We start from the raw sequence: 12684 nt of genomic DNA on the forward strand, positions 1-12684 counted from the left end.
GGTATCGTGCGGGTCCACAATAATATCGTCGGCAGCCAAAAAGGAGATACTGTAACACCATCTCGGCCAGTCGGAGAAGCCCGATTCGCCCCCGGTGGCGCCCAATTCAATTGATCGCGCGTACACACAACCGACTCGTGTGTGCTTGTGCCAAACAAGCATGTAATGGCGCAAGATGCAACGCCGCCAGGCAGCCAGCACAAAATACCCGCCATTAAGCGACAGACACTTGTCCTTGAAACGAGTGAGACACCAAGTGGGTGATCCGGGCTAACCGAGCGCCGGAATTAATTCGGATGCGGAGAAGACAAGCTTTTGCTTGGTTGTCCATGGGTGTTGTTATCGTGGACCGACGTTGTATTCGTCCGGTGGCTGCCGGACACACATGGATGGCTCCACCGTCGGTGTGGGTTTTGGTAACCAAAAGAAACAGACGCGGCAAACTCCCCTGACCATATATTAATATTGTCCCCGTCTCCCCGCCCCCAGTCTTTTGATCTTCTCTTTCCCTCATTCTGTGTGTCTGTTCACTCGTTTGCCCGGACCTTCTTCCCCGGATCTGCACTCCGCTTTTTTTTTTCTTGTCTGCAGCAATGGCGGGCAACATCTCGGCCGCGAACCTCGGCGGCGTGGCGGATGCGCGACTGGGCGAGGAAGCCGATATCATCGGCACCTCGAAGGAATATGTCTCGGAAGATCGTATTCACCAGATCCCGCCTCCCGTGCTGGACGGCCATCAGTCGATCTATGTGGATTCTAGTATCATGTTCGAGGAGTATCGTTTCTGGGCCCAGCGGTCGCGTGAGGTGGAGAAGCACATTCGCACCGATAATGTCGGTCTCGCGCAGGTGGGCAAATTGATGCTGGGCAAGAAGCCCAAGGACTCCAACCCGGAAATAGATACGGCGGCTCAAGATCCGGCCCCGACTGAGTCGGAAAAAAAGTCGGATCCTACTCCCGCGAACGTGCTTACCGGCAGCGACACCGATATCGAGACAGATGGCCATGGTGTGTCTGAGACCGAGTGGGAACAGGCGCAAAGAGCGTCCCGCACGGCAACCTGGGGCTCGATCTTCTACCTGATCACCACGGATATCTTGGGGCCGACCAATGTCCCCTGGGCAATCAGTCAGATGGGTTACGGGCCCGGATTCGCCCTGTACACCGTATTCGGCATCCTGGCCTGCTACTCGGGTCTGCAGCTGTGGAAGATCTATACCGGGCTGGACTCTACGCGCTTCCCCATGCGCAACTACGGTGACCTTGCCTTCCGTGTGTACGGTCACTGGGCCCGTATCCTGGTCAACGTCCTCCAGAGCTTCCAATTTTTCCTGAACGTTACCCTCCTGATCGTGAGCAACGGCCAGGGTCTGGCGCAGATGGCGGAAGGTAAGAGCGGCAACGGCTATCTCTGCTTCATCGTTGCCGAGGTCATTTTCATGTTGATCGGGTTCCTGCTGGGCCAGATCCGTACGCTGCAGCGGCTGTCGTGGCTGGCCAACATCGCCATCTGGCTCAACGTCGTCGTCATCATCATGACCATGGTCGTCGTGCATCAGTATCCGCCGAACTACGAGGCCGTCCAATCCACTTACCAGATCGTCAAGGGCCCGATCGAGACCTCCGCCAACTGGCCCGCAAACACGACGCTCTACGATCGGGTCAATGGCTTGATGAACTGCGTTTTTGCCTATGGTGGTGCTACACTATTCAACGAGCTCATGTCCGAGATGCGCCGGCCCATGGACTTCTGGAAGGGATTTATCTGCGCTGAGATCTTTATCTATGCTTGCTACCTGATCAACGGCATGGTTGTCTATAGCGCTCAGGGCCAGTTCACCTACAACCCATCTTACCAGGGTAAGACTCCTTCACAATCATTCTCTTCCATCCAGCTCTAACTAAATTACACAGGCATCCCGCACTCGGCCTACGCCTTCCAGACCCTAGGTAACGCTATTTCCTTCATCACCGGCGCCATCGCCGCCCTGCTATACGGCAACATCGGCATCAAGATCTTCTACTCGGCCGTGCTCCGCGACGTCTTCCACCTCCCCCCACTCGACCACCGCCTCGGCAAATGGCTCTGGGTAGCCCTGGTCCCCATCTACTGGATCCTCGCCTGGGTCGTCGCAGCCGCCATCCCCCAGATCAGCAACCTGACCTCCTTCGTCGGCGCAGCCTGCATCCTCCAATTCTCCTACACCTTCCCCCCACTCCTGCGCGTCGGCTACAGCGTGCAGAACGACGCCATTTTACCCGGTGAACACTTCGATCCGCACACGGGCCAGGCTCTGCGCATTGACTCGGGCTGGAAGCGCTGGGCGAGAGGGTTTAAGAAGCAGTTTGCTCTCAACTCCTTTGATAGCATTTACTTCCTGGCTGCGCTGGGAACGGCGGGTCTGGGTATTTGGGCATCGGTTATTGGTATGCATGAGGACTTTGCTGGATCCGCTTTGACGCCTTTTACTTGCAAGAATCCGGCGTCTTAGTCGGGTTTTGCGTTGGGCGTATCATTATGGGTGTATAGGTGTATATGGGTGGTGATATGTATAAAAGATGCGGCAGGGCCGTACAGGGAGAAGAGGATCGTTGTTGATACCTATATATTTGGTTCTGTAGAGTGTTAGAACGATATTCCTATTTTGCATATACAAACATGACTACATATATTCGATGAAACGAAGATGGACTTTTGCTCTATTTAGCTAACTTCATCTAATGATTATGTCTCGGCTCCTCCCATTTCTGCGCCACGCGCTGATACTTAACCGCGTCGCGGAACACCATACCCTCACTCAACTGGTCCGTCTCCCGACGGAAGATCTCCTGCCAGGGCGTCTGGTTCTCCGGCACTGCGAATCCACCCTTCTTTTGGAGCTCCGCACGGCGCCGGGCGAGTTCCTCCTCGCCAATGAGGATATCGACGCGGCGTTTCGTCAAATCTACGCGCAGTCTGTCTCCATCGCGCAGCAGGGCAAGGTTCCCACCGGCGGCTGCCTCGGGACTGGCGTTTAGAATTGACGGTGAGCCTGACGTGCCGGATTGGCGCCCGTCGCCGATGCAGGGGAGTGAGGCGACGCCCTGGCGTAGAAGGCGTCCCGGAGGGTGCATGTTGACCACCTCTGCGGCGCCGGGGTAGCCCAGCGGGCCAGCGCCGCGCATGACCAGGATGGTTGAGTCATCGATAGGCGTGGCAGGGTCGTCTAGGCGTCGGTGGTAGTCCTCTGGTCCATCGAAAACAGCAACGGAGCCTTCAAAGGCATTCAGGTCGGATGGGTTCTCGAGGAACTTCTTGCTGAAAGCCGGAGAGATCACGCATGTCTTCATGATCGCTGAGTTGAACAGGCTGCCCTGCAGATGCACGAACCCAGCGTCCGTCATCAGCGGGTTGTTATATTCCTTGATAACGTCACGGTTCCACGTCTGCTTCCCACGCACATTGGCCTCCATTGTCTGACCGTTGCATGTCAACACATTGGCGTTTAACTTGCCGGCCTCGAGCAGCTCTGCCATGATAGCAGGCAGACCGCCAGAGCGGTAGTACTCCTCGCCCAGGAACTCGCCAGCGGGCTGCATGTTGAGTAGGAGCGGGATGTGGAATCCAAGCTGGTCCCAGTCGTTGAGCGAGATCGGCACGCCCATGTGCTTGGCAATGGCGTTGATATGGATGGGCGCATTTGTGCTGCCTCCGATGGCGGTGTTGGCGACAATGGCATTCTCGAAAGCCGCACGGGTCATGATATCACTCGGTTTGCGATCGGCGTGCACCATCTCAACGATTCGCTCGCCAGTCACATAGGCACATTGGGCTCGCTCGCGGTACGGCGCGGGGATGGCGGCCGAGCCGGGGAGGGCCATGCCCAGGGCTTCGGCGAGGGCATTCATGGTGGACGCTGTGCCCATTGTATTGCAGTGTCCCACGGAGGGTGCGCCCTTGCCCACATAGTCCATGAACTCCTGGCGGTCGATCTCGCCCGTCGCATACTTTTCTCTCCCCTTCCACATCACCATGCCGGAGCCTGCCCGGTCATTACCAAGGTAGCCATTGATCATCGGGCCGACGTTGAGACAAATTGCCGGAATATTCTGTTCGAGAAGGTGTCAGTGTAAGGTCTAGACCAGCGAACAAAAAATCCCCAACGCACCACTGTAGCGGCAGCCATCAACGCCGCAGGCGTCGTCTTGTCACATCCCGTCAAAAGCACCACGCCATCCAACGGATACGCATGCAAAATCTCCACCAAGCCCAAGTACGCCAGATTGCGATCTAGACAAGCTGTCGGTCTCCGCGAAGTCTCCTGGATAGGATGTGTGGGGAACTCAAAGGCGATACCACCGGCGGAACGAATACCCTCACGGACACGCTTCGCCAGCTCGAGGTGATGCCGATTACAAGCGGCGATGTCGGAACCGGACTGCGCAATGCCGATCACCGGCTTACCGGACATGAGCTCGTCGCGGGTCATGCCGTAGTTGCAGTAGCGCTCGATGTACAGCGCAGTCATGCCGGGATTGTCCTCAATGTTGAACCAGCGCGACGAGCGCAGCTTGCCGCCCTTGCGGGGGAGGTCAGAGTCCACTTTCAGGGTGGCAAGGGTTTTCTCCAAGTCGTGGGTGCGCTGGCGCAGGGCGAGCAGCTCACTCTCGCAGTCCTCGATGTTCACCGGCGCGGCCGTGGCGGCGGCGCAGGAACAGCCCTCGCAGGAGGCTTGTTGGGGATTACACGGCATGATCGTGGGAATGTGTCGAGTGAAGAATTGAGGGGCCGAGCCATGATTAAGAACGAATGAATCAACCCCACGGAGCAACTCCGGGTCGTCGGCATCCCACGCTGTGGTTGAAACCGGACGATGGTGATTGGGTCGAGCGTGTGGGGGTGTGACTTAGGGTTAATCGCGGACGATGAAATAGACTTGGACCCTTTTCAATCGGGGGCGGAAATAGCCATTATGATTGACCACTTCTAGTTCATGCAGAAAATGCCACTTCAACAAAGAAGAATGGACCTCAACGTACCGCCACCTTTACGCCAGTGAAGGACAACAACTTGTCACCCCGTTGACGGTGCACACCATCTGGTGTCGTTTCGGACATGTTGACAAGCCCAGTTGCGAGAAGCCGGATGATACGGTTGATTCGTTGGTGGAAGTGGAACAGTTGGTAGACAAGGGGTAGCATTCGTCACGTACGATCTCATGTGAGATCAAAAAAGATACAACAGTAAAGAGTAGTGGGGGTGGGATTGGCCTGAGTAACATCTGGACTCAAAAGAAGGATACTCCCAACGCCGTCTATGCCATAGAAAAATCACTGAGTCGCGCACTGCGCCGGCTCATCGTCGTCCTCGTCCTCGTCCACCCACGCCGACCCGTGGCCATCCTTCGTCCCGAACTCGTCCAGGTCGCCCTGCGGGTTGTACTCGACCTCGTCAATCGTTTCCGCCTCGATGAGCTTGTCAGGCTTGGGCAGCAGCTCCTTGAGCTTCTCCAGCATCGCCGGGGTCGGCTTCCACTTCTCGTCGGGGAACTTGATGTTCACCACCAGGTACAGATCGCCACGGGCATCGCTGCGCTTGTGCGGCATGCCCTCGCCGGGCACCTTGAGAACCTGGCCGGGCGACAAGGTCTGGCCGGGCTTCTGTGGGTGGGTGAGCTCAATGCCGCGACCGTCCAGGTGCTTCAACACGACCCGCGAGAACCCACTCAGGGACTCGGCCAGTGTGACGTCGATATCTGCTCTCAGGTCCGATCCGGCCCGGGTAAAGACGGCGTGTTCCTCCTCAACCAGCTTGAAAATGATATCGCCGGGCTCTTGGTTCGGGACTTGATCCGCCTCGCCCTCCAGCACGATCTTCTCTCCTTCCCTATTCAGAGTCAGTATTTCTGATATAGACGACCGAAAGATATATCCTACCGTGCACCGCGCGGGATGTAGATCTCCAGGATCTTACGTTCCTCCGCAGTCTTCTTGCCTTTGCACTTCTTGCACTTATCCTTGGGGCTGAAGAACGAGCCCTGACCATTGCAGACAGTGCAAGCCACGGTGGACTGGGTCAGGAACTGGCCCATGCGCTGAAGAACCTCCTTGTACCCTTGCCCATCGCACGTCGAACATTTCTTGGCCGTCGCCTTCTCCTTGCCGCCCTTGCCATTGCACAGACTGCAGATGACGTTCTTCGTGCTGGCGAACTTGACCGTCTTGCCCTTGTACAGTTCCTCCAGGCTGACCTCATACGCCTGCTCTTCGTTCGGGCTCTTCCGCGGCCGGTTCGCGCGTGGTCCTCCTCCGGGCATCCCGCCCATGCCTCCCATGCCTCCCATACCCCCCATCCCGAACATCTGCGCGAGCATCTCGTCCAGATCGGGCGCACCGCCCATGCCGGGCTCGCCGGACCCGTTGAACGCGGACATGCCGTGGGTATCGTAGATGTGGCGCTTGTCGTCATCGTATAGAATATCGTATGCCTCCTGCACGGACTTGAATTTCACCTCGGCCTCTTCCCGCTCGGCTTCGGGGACCTTGTCGGGGTGGCTCGCGAGCGCGGCCTGGCAGATGTCAGTGCTGCAGGGATTCCCTATGAGGGCCAGACTCACCTTGCGATATGCCTTACGAATCTCATCTTTGTTTGCGCTGCGGTGGACCTCAAGGACCTCTGCAGTCGAGTCAGTAAGTCAGTTCAGTGTTTTTGTCGAGCCAACCACGACACCATACCATAGAGATCAATCTCGACTGTAGCCACTGTAGGCGCGCATTAGTAAAGATGACATCGAATCCAGCGGGGTCACATACTGCTTATGATGTGGCTGATGGGACGGGAGGGCAGAGAGAAAGAAGAAGAGGAAGTGTTTGGGGAACTTTTGTTGATGAGAAATTTCCTTCCCGCCGATCCTCCGAGCCTCCGCAAATCCTCACTAACAGACCACCCGACGATGCGCCGCCCTTATAGCGGGCTCCTGGCTCGCTCCTGGACCTGCATCCAGTGCAGAACCTGCTCTTCAGCATCTACCGCGGGCGCCCAGGTGCGCAAGTCCAAAACTAACCTGCCCGACACGCCTGCGCGCACGCGTTTTGCGCCCTCGCCGACGGGATACCTTCATCTGGGCTCGCTGCGAACGGCGCTGTTCAACTATCTGCTGGCCAAGCGCACGGGCGGACAATTCCTGCTGCGTATTGAAGATACCGATCAGGTTCGTTTGCGCGGTCGCAATCCTCGTGTTGAGGAATGGTGGGCTGATGATGGACGCAGAAACGCACGATTCCCGGCGCGGAACAAAGACTGTACGAGGATCTACAATGGGCTGGGTTACACTGGGACGAGGGTTGGTCGATTTCTGCATGTACAATATTATCCGACTGAGCTGACTGGACTCGTTCGCAGGCCCTATTGTCGGTGGCCCGTACGGTCCATATAGACAGGTGAGTGAGCTTCCTGAGTATCGGCCGCGAATAACCCTGACTGATGATCTGCGAGAACCTAGTCTGAACGAACAGCTCTATACCGCGAGCACGCCGATGGCTTGATCGCCAATGGCCATGCCTACCGGTGTTTCTGCTCTGCCGAACGGCTCGATTCCTTCGCCCGACACCGCAGTCAAGCCGGTTTAGCTCCGGGCTATGACCGAAAATGCGCAGATATCTCCACCGAAGAGTCTGCAGAACGGGCGTCCAAGGGGGAAACGCATGTCGTCCGATTAAAGGTAGAAGGATACCCCATGTTCAACGATCTGGTCTACGGCAAGACGGGCCAGAACCGCCTCAACAGCAGCAAGCTAGATTTCATTGACCGAGTGTACGACGACCCTATTCTGCTCAAATCGGATGGACACCCCACGTATCATCTGGCGAATGTGGTGGATGATCATTGCATGGAAATCACTCATGTTATCCGCGGCACGGTAAGCATCTCTCACGGGCATCTTTGTTCTCATGCTGACTCGGCCAGGAATGGATGCCGTCTACCCCAATGCATGTAGCCTTGTACAATGCGTTTGACTGGACGCCCCCACGATTCGGGCATGTCCCTCTCCTGGTCGATAAGACCGGGCAGAAGCTCAGCAAGCGGAACATGGACATCGACCTCTCGTCCTTTAAGGACAAGCAAGGCGTGTTCGCGGCTTCTTTGGTCAATTTTGCCGCGCTCTTGGGCTGGTCTCATACTCAGAAATCGGACGTGTTCAGCCTAAAGGAGCTGGAACAGATTGTACGGTCCCTCAAACACGGCAGCAATCCCACAATCACTGACATCGCATCCAGTTTAACTTGAAAATCACGCGCGGTAACACAGTCGTTGCCTTCGAGAAGCTATGGTTCTTGCAAAAAGCGCACGCCCAGCGCTTCGCAACGACCGGTGGCATTGAATTCGAGCAGATGGTGAGCGTCGTCTGCTCAACAGTACAAGAGAAGCATTTTCTAGAGACCCTGTAAGTCTTGTAGTTCATCTCAGTCCAAATCTCATGCGTCCTAACATTTCAAACAGAGGCCCGATCCTCCAGGAAAGGACACTGCCAGAGTATATCGCACCGCTGCTTCGCGCCGATGCCAAAACCTACAGCGACGCACCGACCTTCATCGAGCGCAACTCGACCTTCTTCACCACCCAGCTCTCCCGACCCCCTTACACACCAGCTTCCACGTCTTCCACTGACGCTAATGACACAACACCCGCAGTTCCCATGCAAGCGCTCCACACCGCTGCCGCAGCACTAACCCTCGTCCCGCCCACTCACTGGACTGTCGAAACGCATCGCAGCAACATCACCTCCTATGACGGTTCCGCAATAGCCAGTTCCTCTGAAGGACAGGAAGAAGCGGACTCCGCCTCATCCGCGGCAATGAACAAGCTCTTCAAAAAGGAACTTTATCACTACCTCCGCTGGGCGCTCTCGGCATCCGCACCGGGACCTGGGATTCCTGAGACAATGGCGATTCTCGGGCGCGATGAGTCTGTCCGCAGATTGCAGGATGCTAAGACGTTGACGGCGTCGTTGGTCCCGCCTGTCGGGAGGAGGGTTCCTAAATCTTCTTCGTCGGAGGAAAATGGGGGAGGGGATCGGAGTTGGATGGGGTCGCTTGCTTCGCGGTGAGCTGCATTGGTTGATTGGATCGTGAGGAGTGAGTGATGTATGTATATCATGATGTTATTGTATAGTAGCTGAGGTTAAATAAAGCCTTGAGAGAGATAAATCTATAGTATTCTTGTATAACTGCTTGTATACAACTTGTCAGCTGGCCCTAATTAAGAACAAGTAGAGTCGGTCTGTCTATCCCGCTATGATAATTGTCAAGGGTAGACCGAAAGTGTGTCGATCCAAGTGCAGAGAGCTACTGGCTTCTTATGCGCCTACGAAATCAGACCCAATGAATCAATGCATTCATGTGAGATAGAATCACCCACAAATAGTTCGAACCATACAAAAAGATAAAAAGAATTAACATGAAACCAAAAGGCATAGAAAAATAAACAAGACTGAGCCGTAAGCACCGAGCCAAAGAAATTCGAAAAGGAAATGACAAAGGAAGAGAAGAAGGGAAACACCATGCCGAAGGACCCAGAAAAGTGTCCACAAAAAGACAATTAAAAACAGCCCAGGGCTGGCTGTTCACAACAGAGAACAGAGCAAAAGCTGGAAAGATAGCGCTGGACTGGATAATATCAACAGGCGAAGGAAAGAGAGCATGAACAGGATTGACATGACGGGCTCATAATTTAAACACGAAGAAAGAGATGAAAGGTCGGCAACTGGGTAAGCATCACACGCACGACTGTGCTCGTAAGAAGAACGCAGAAAGGAGCTCTATCGTAAAGGAACGTCAAGGGCCCATCATGAGCCGTGAGCCGTGAGCCATGCAAAATCTCGGTCGTAGGGTCGTCAAACACCGAAGTCGTCGCGTAAGTACAGCCCAATGTCCAAGACGTCGGAAAGGCGCAAAGAAAAAGAAGAAGTGAAGTCCAATCAGCGCCGGGTTCATTATGCCAAAATGAAAAATCGATGTTGAATCGAGTTACTAGTACGATTCGAACTCTTCGGCCCAGTCGTTGTCACTGCCCGCCACACGCAGGACCTGCCCAGCATGCGGACCATCAGGACTCACACTTCGAATACCTTTGGCTTTCTTGCCTCCCAGGTCCAGACCATCATCGGGAGCAAACCGCTTTCCGTTGGCGGCTCGGAGCTTGGCATAGTAGACATCATTTGCGTCCATTTCCGAGTCAGACGCATCATCGAATGTCTCCCAGTTCTCGGACGATGCAGTATTGGCGGATGAAGAGCTGGATGGCATGCGTGAGGCCGGTGGAGGAGGTGCATGCTGCAGGTAAGGGTTCGGCCGCGGGTAGCCTTGCATGGAGGAGCTTAGGGACAGCGAGGATTGCGAAGAATGGGAGGACTGAGAGAGTCCAGTTGAACGGGAATGAGATAGAGCAGACGAGCTCATGAAGGAACGCTGGCGGTCATCGTAAACGTCTTCAGGGCTGACAGGCCTCACAAAGGCACTGGACATGGAACTATTGCAGCGAGGCGGCTCCATGTTATTGTTATAGTTGCCGCGCTCATTCTTTGATTCAACGGTCAGGGCTCGCATCCTTGGCGGCGGCAAACGAGGTGGTCCCATTTTTCCATTGACAGTGCTAGACGAGTAGGAACCCGGCCCAGTGTGACGCTCAGGGGAGTTGTTTCCATGGGGCATATTGCTCAGCGGAGCACGGGCAGGAAGCTTGGAGGGAGACTTTGCTCCTGCAGATCGAGCGCCGGAATAGCCGATAGTGTTGTGCTTCACAGGTCCACTGCTAGTCGGAGTCTTGGTCGCTGAGCGCGGCGGGGGAGGCCCTCGCATGGAGCTGGCAGTGCCAGGGCGTGAGACAGGCCTTGCGCCATTTAATTTCGTAGTCGATGATGGCGCCGAGGGCGTCTTGGAGCGCCCTTGCGGCCTGGAGGTGGCAGCGGCGGCAGCCAAGACGTCGAGGTACCGGTCTCCATGAACCAAGAATGGCCGGCCATATTCATCTTCCCAATGCTCCAGTTCCTTCCGCAGCTCTGCTTCGAGTTTGGGGAGATCCTTTGCAATCCTCTTGCGCATCTTCTCCTCCCTGAGGAGCTTTCCAGGATCGCGCTTCTCGCCCTTGTTTCCTCGGCCCATGAGACGAGATGCATCCTGGCTCGAGGAGGCCAATGAGTCACGGTCTGCCAGGAGACCGCGATGCTTATCAATGAGCTCCAGGGTAGGAGCGCGCTGCTCCTTGAGGGCCTCAAGGCGGTTGATCTCGGCCTCGTGCGCCTCGAGCAAGGCATCGCTGCACACATCGGAGAAAGCAGGGGTGAAATCAAGCATCTCCTCCTCGGAAAAGTAAAGGCTGTCCCAAAGTTCCTGAAGACGGCAGCGAGCATCTTCCACAAAGAGATGCATGTTCTGTCTCTTCAGCTCGTTTAAGCGGGTAAGCTCCTCCTCAAACTCGTTGATGGTACGGAGCCCACAGCCGCGGTTGGCAGAAAGGAACGCCTTGCGGTCAGCTTCTTCCACTCCAAACCGCTCCCAGAGGCTTTCCACTGAGGTTCTGAGTTCTTTGATCTTGCGCTCGCGACCCTTCTTCTCCTCAATCAGCTTGTCGCGCTTACCCATCAGGTTGGCAATGTCGTTCTCGTGCAGGCCCAGCTGCTCAGGAGATTCACGGTAAAGCTTGACAATGTTGGAGTCCGTCTGGACTTGAGGGGTGCCCAGTTCTGCCCAGAGCTTGATCATCTCCTCGGAGGTGGTTTGGACATGAGACACGCGGCGGTGGTACTCTTCGTACACTCTGGAAAATTCGGAGTCCAGGGCTGTGACATACGAGGGGGAAAGATCAAAGCTGGGGGGGATAGAGGAGCCAGGTGCGGTGGGCGGCAACTCAATAGAAACAAAGGAGGCCTCGAGGTGCGAGGAGTAGGATTCGAGGGCATCAACCAGTTCTATTAAAAATCAGAAAGACACTTGAAAAAAAAAGAAGATGGATAAACTCACTCTTGACTTGTTCAAAGCGCTCCCGGTGCAACTTGCTCATGGCCTCGCTCTTCTCGCGGAGGAAAGCAATGCAGCGATGGAGCGGGTACGTGACGCGCAAATCGTCGCGGTTGAGCTCGTAACGGCCATTTGCCCTCTCATCACCCAGGGAGGCCTCCATCTGCTGAATGGCGGTGATGAGACGTTGAGCTTCTTGCGTCAACTTCTCCTTCTCACTGTAAACAAACATTGATTAGTACTACGTAACTGGGGGTTTGGACGTGATTACCCACTCGTCAACAAGCTTGAGATGGTTATGAAGAGTGTCTGACAGGGCCGAAAAGAGCTGTATAGTTTAATCAGTATCACAGCGACGAGGACGTCTTTCGCGACAGGGACAACAACATACCTCTGCCTCACGAGACTCCCGCTCACGGCCAGGGACCCCAATCTCATCGAAAATGCCATGGAGCTGCGTCACGATGTTGTTGACCTGAGTGGTCAGGTAGCTCGTGTCTACCGCCATTGGAAACAGCGACCCTTGGGCGAGGGTGACAATCAATCAAAGAATGTTATTTCAACCGGGCCGACAGAGCGCCAGGCAGTCGCAGCGTCGGACAGCGACCGATAGAAGCAAAACAGAGAGCCCGGTGGGCGGGTGTGTGGGGGGGGAGGTGAACAATGAGGGAGTTGGAAAACGAAAGGCCT

General features: G+C 55.6%; 5 protein-coding genes across 5 annotated transcripts; 2 read left to right on the plus strand and 3 right to left on the minus strand.

Annotated features, from left to right (window-relative positions):
* Positions 1–593: 593 nt before the first annotated feature.
* PFLUO_LOCUS7573 (uncharacterized protein) lies at positions 594–2492 on the plus strand (the record flags this gene model as incomplete). The annotated part of the gene is made up of 2 exons (XM_073785230.1): positions 594–1860; positions 1915–2492. The coding sequence occupies 2 exons, from the start codon at positions 594–596 to the stop codon at positions 2490–2492; spliced, it is 1845 nt and encodes a 614-aa protein (XP_073641606.1).
* Positions 2493–2718: 226 nt separating this feature from the next.
* Positions 2719–4733, minus strand: PFLUO_LOCUS7574 (uncharacterized protein; the record flags this gene model as incomplete). Its single annotated transcript, XM_073785231.1, has 2 exons — positions 2719–4089; positions 4149–4733. 2 exons carry the CDS (start codon positions 4731–4733, stop codon positions 2719–2721), a joined length of 1956 nt encoding a protein of 651 aa, XP_073641607.1.
* A 577-nt stretch (positions 4734–5310) lies between these two features.
* PFLUO_LOCUS7575 (DnaJ-like protein xdj1) lies at positions 5311–6717 on the minus strand (the record flags this gene model as incomplete). Its single annotated transcript, XM_073785232.1, has 4 exons — positions 5311–5866; positions 5917–6548; positions 6597–6653; positions 6715–6717. 4 exons carry the CDS (start codon positions 6715–6717, stop codon positions 5311–5313), a joined length of 1248 nt encoding a protein of 415 aa, XP_073641608.1.
* A 215-nt stretch (positions 6718–6932) lies between these two features.
* Positions 6933–9086, plus strand: PFLUO_LOCUS7576 (Glutamate--tRNA ligase mitochondrial; the record flags this gene model as incomplete). The annotated part of the gene is made up of 7 exons (XM_073785234.1): positions 6933–7190; positions 7250–7322; positions 7382–7419; positions 7482–7898; positions 7946–8203; positions 8257–8423; positions 8480–9086. The coding sequence occupies 7 exons, from the start codon at positions 6933–6935 to the stop codon at positions 9084–9086; spliced, it is 1818 nt and encodes a 605-aa protein (XP_073641609.1).
* Positions 9087–10008: 922 nt separating this feature from the next.
* Positions 10009–12502, minus strand: PFLUO_LOCUS7577 (Microtubule bundling protein; the record flags this gene model as incomplete). Its single annotated transcript, XM_073785235.1, has 4 exons — positions 10009–11945; positions 11998–12212; positions 12270–12322; positions 12386–12502. The coding sequence occupies 4 exons, from the start codon at positions 12500–12502 to the stop codon at positions 10009–10011; spliced, it is 2322 nt and encodes a 773-aa protein (XP_073641610.1).
* Between the last annotated feature and the right edge of the window lie 182 nt (positions 12503–12684).

This window comes from Penicillium psychrofluorescens, assembly GCF_964197705.1.
Source record: "Penicillium psychrofluorescens genome assembly, chromosome: 5".
Classification (NCBI taxonomy): Eukaryota; Fungi; Ascomycota; class Eurotiomycetes; order Eurotiales; family Aspergillaceae; genus Penicillium; species Penicillium psychrofluorescens.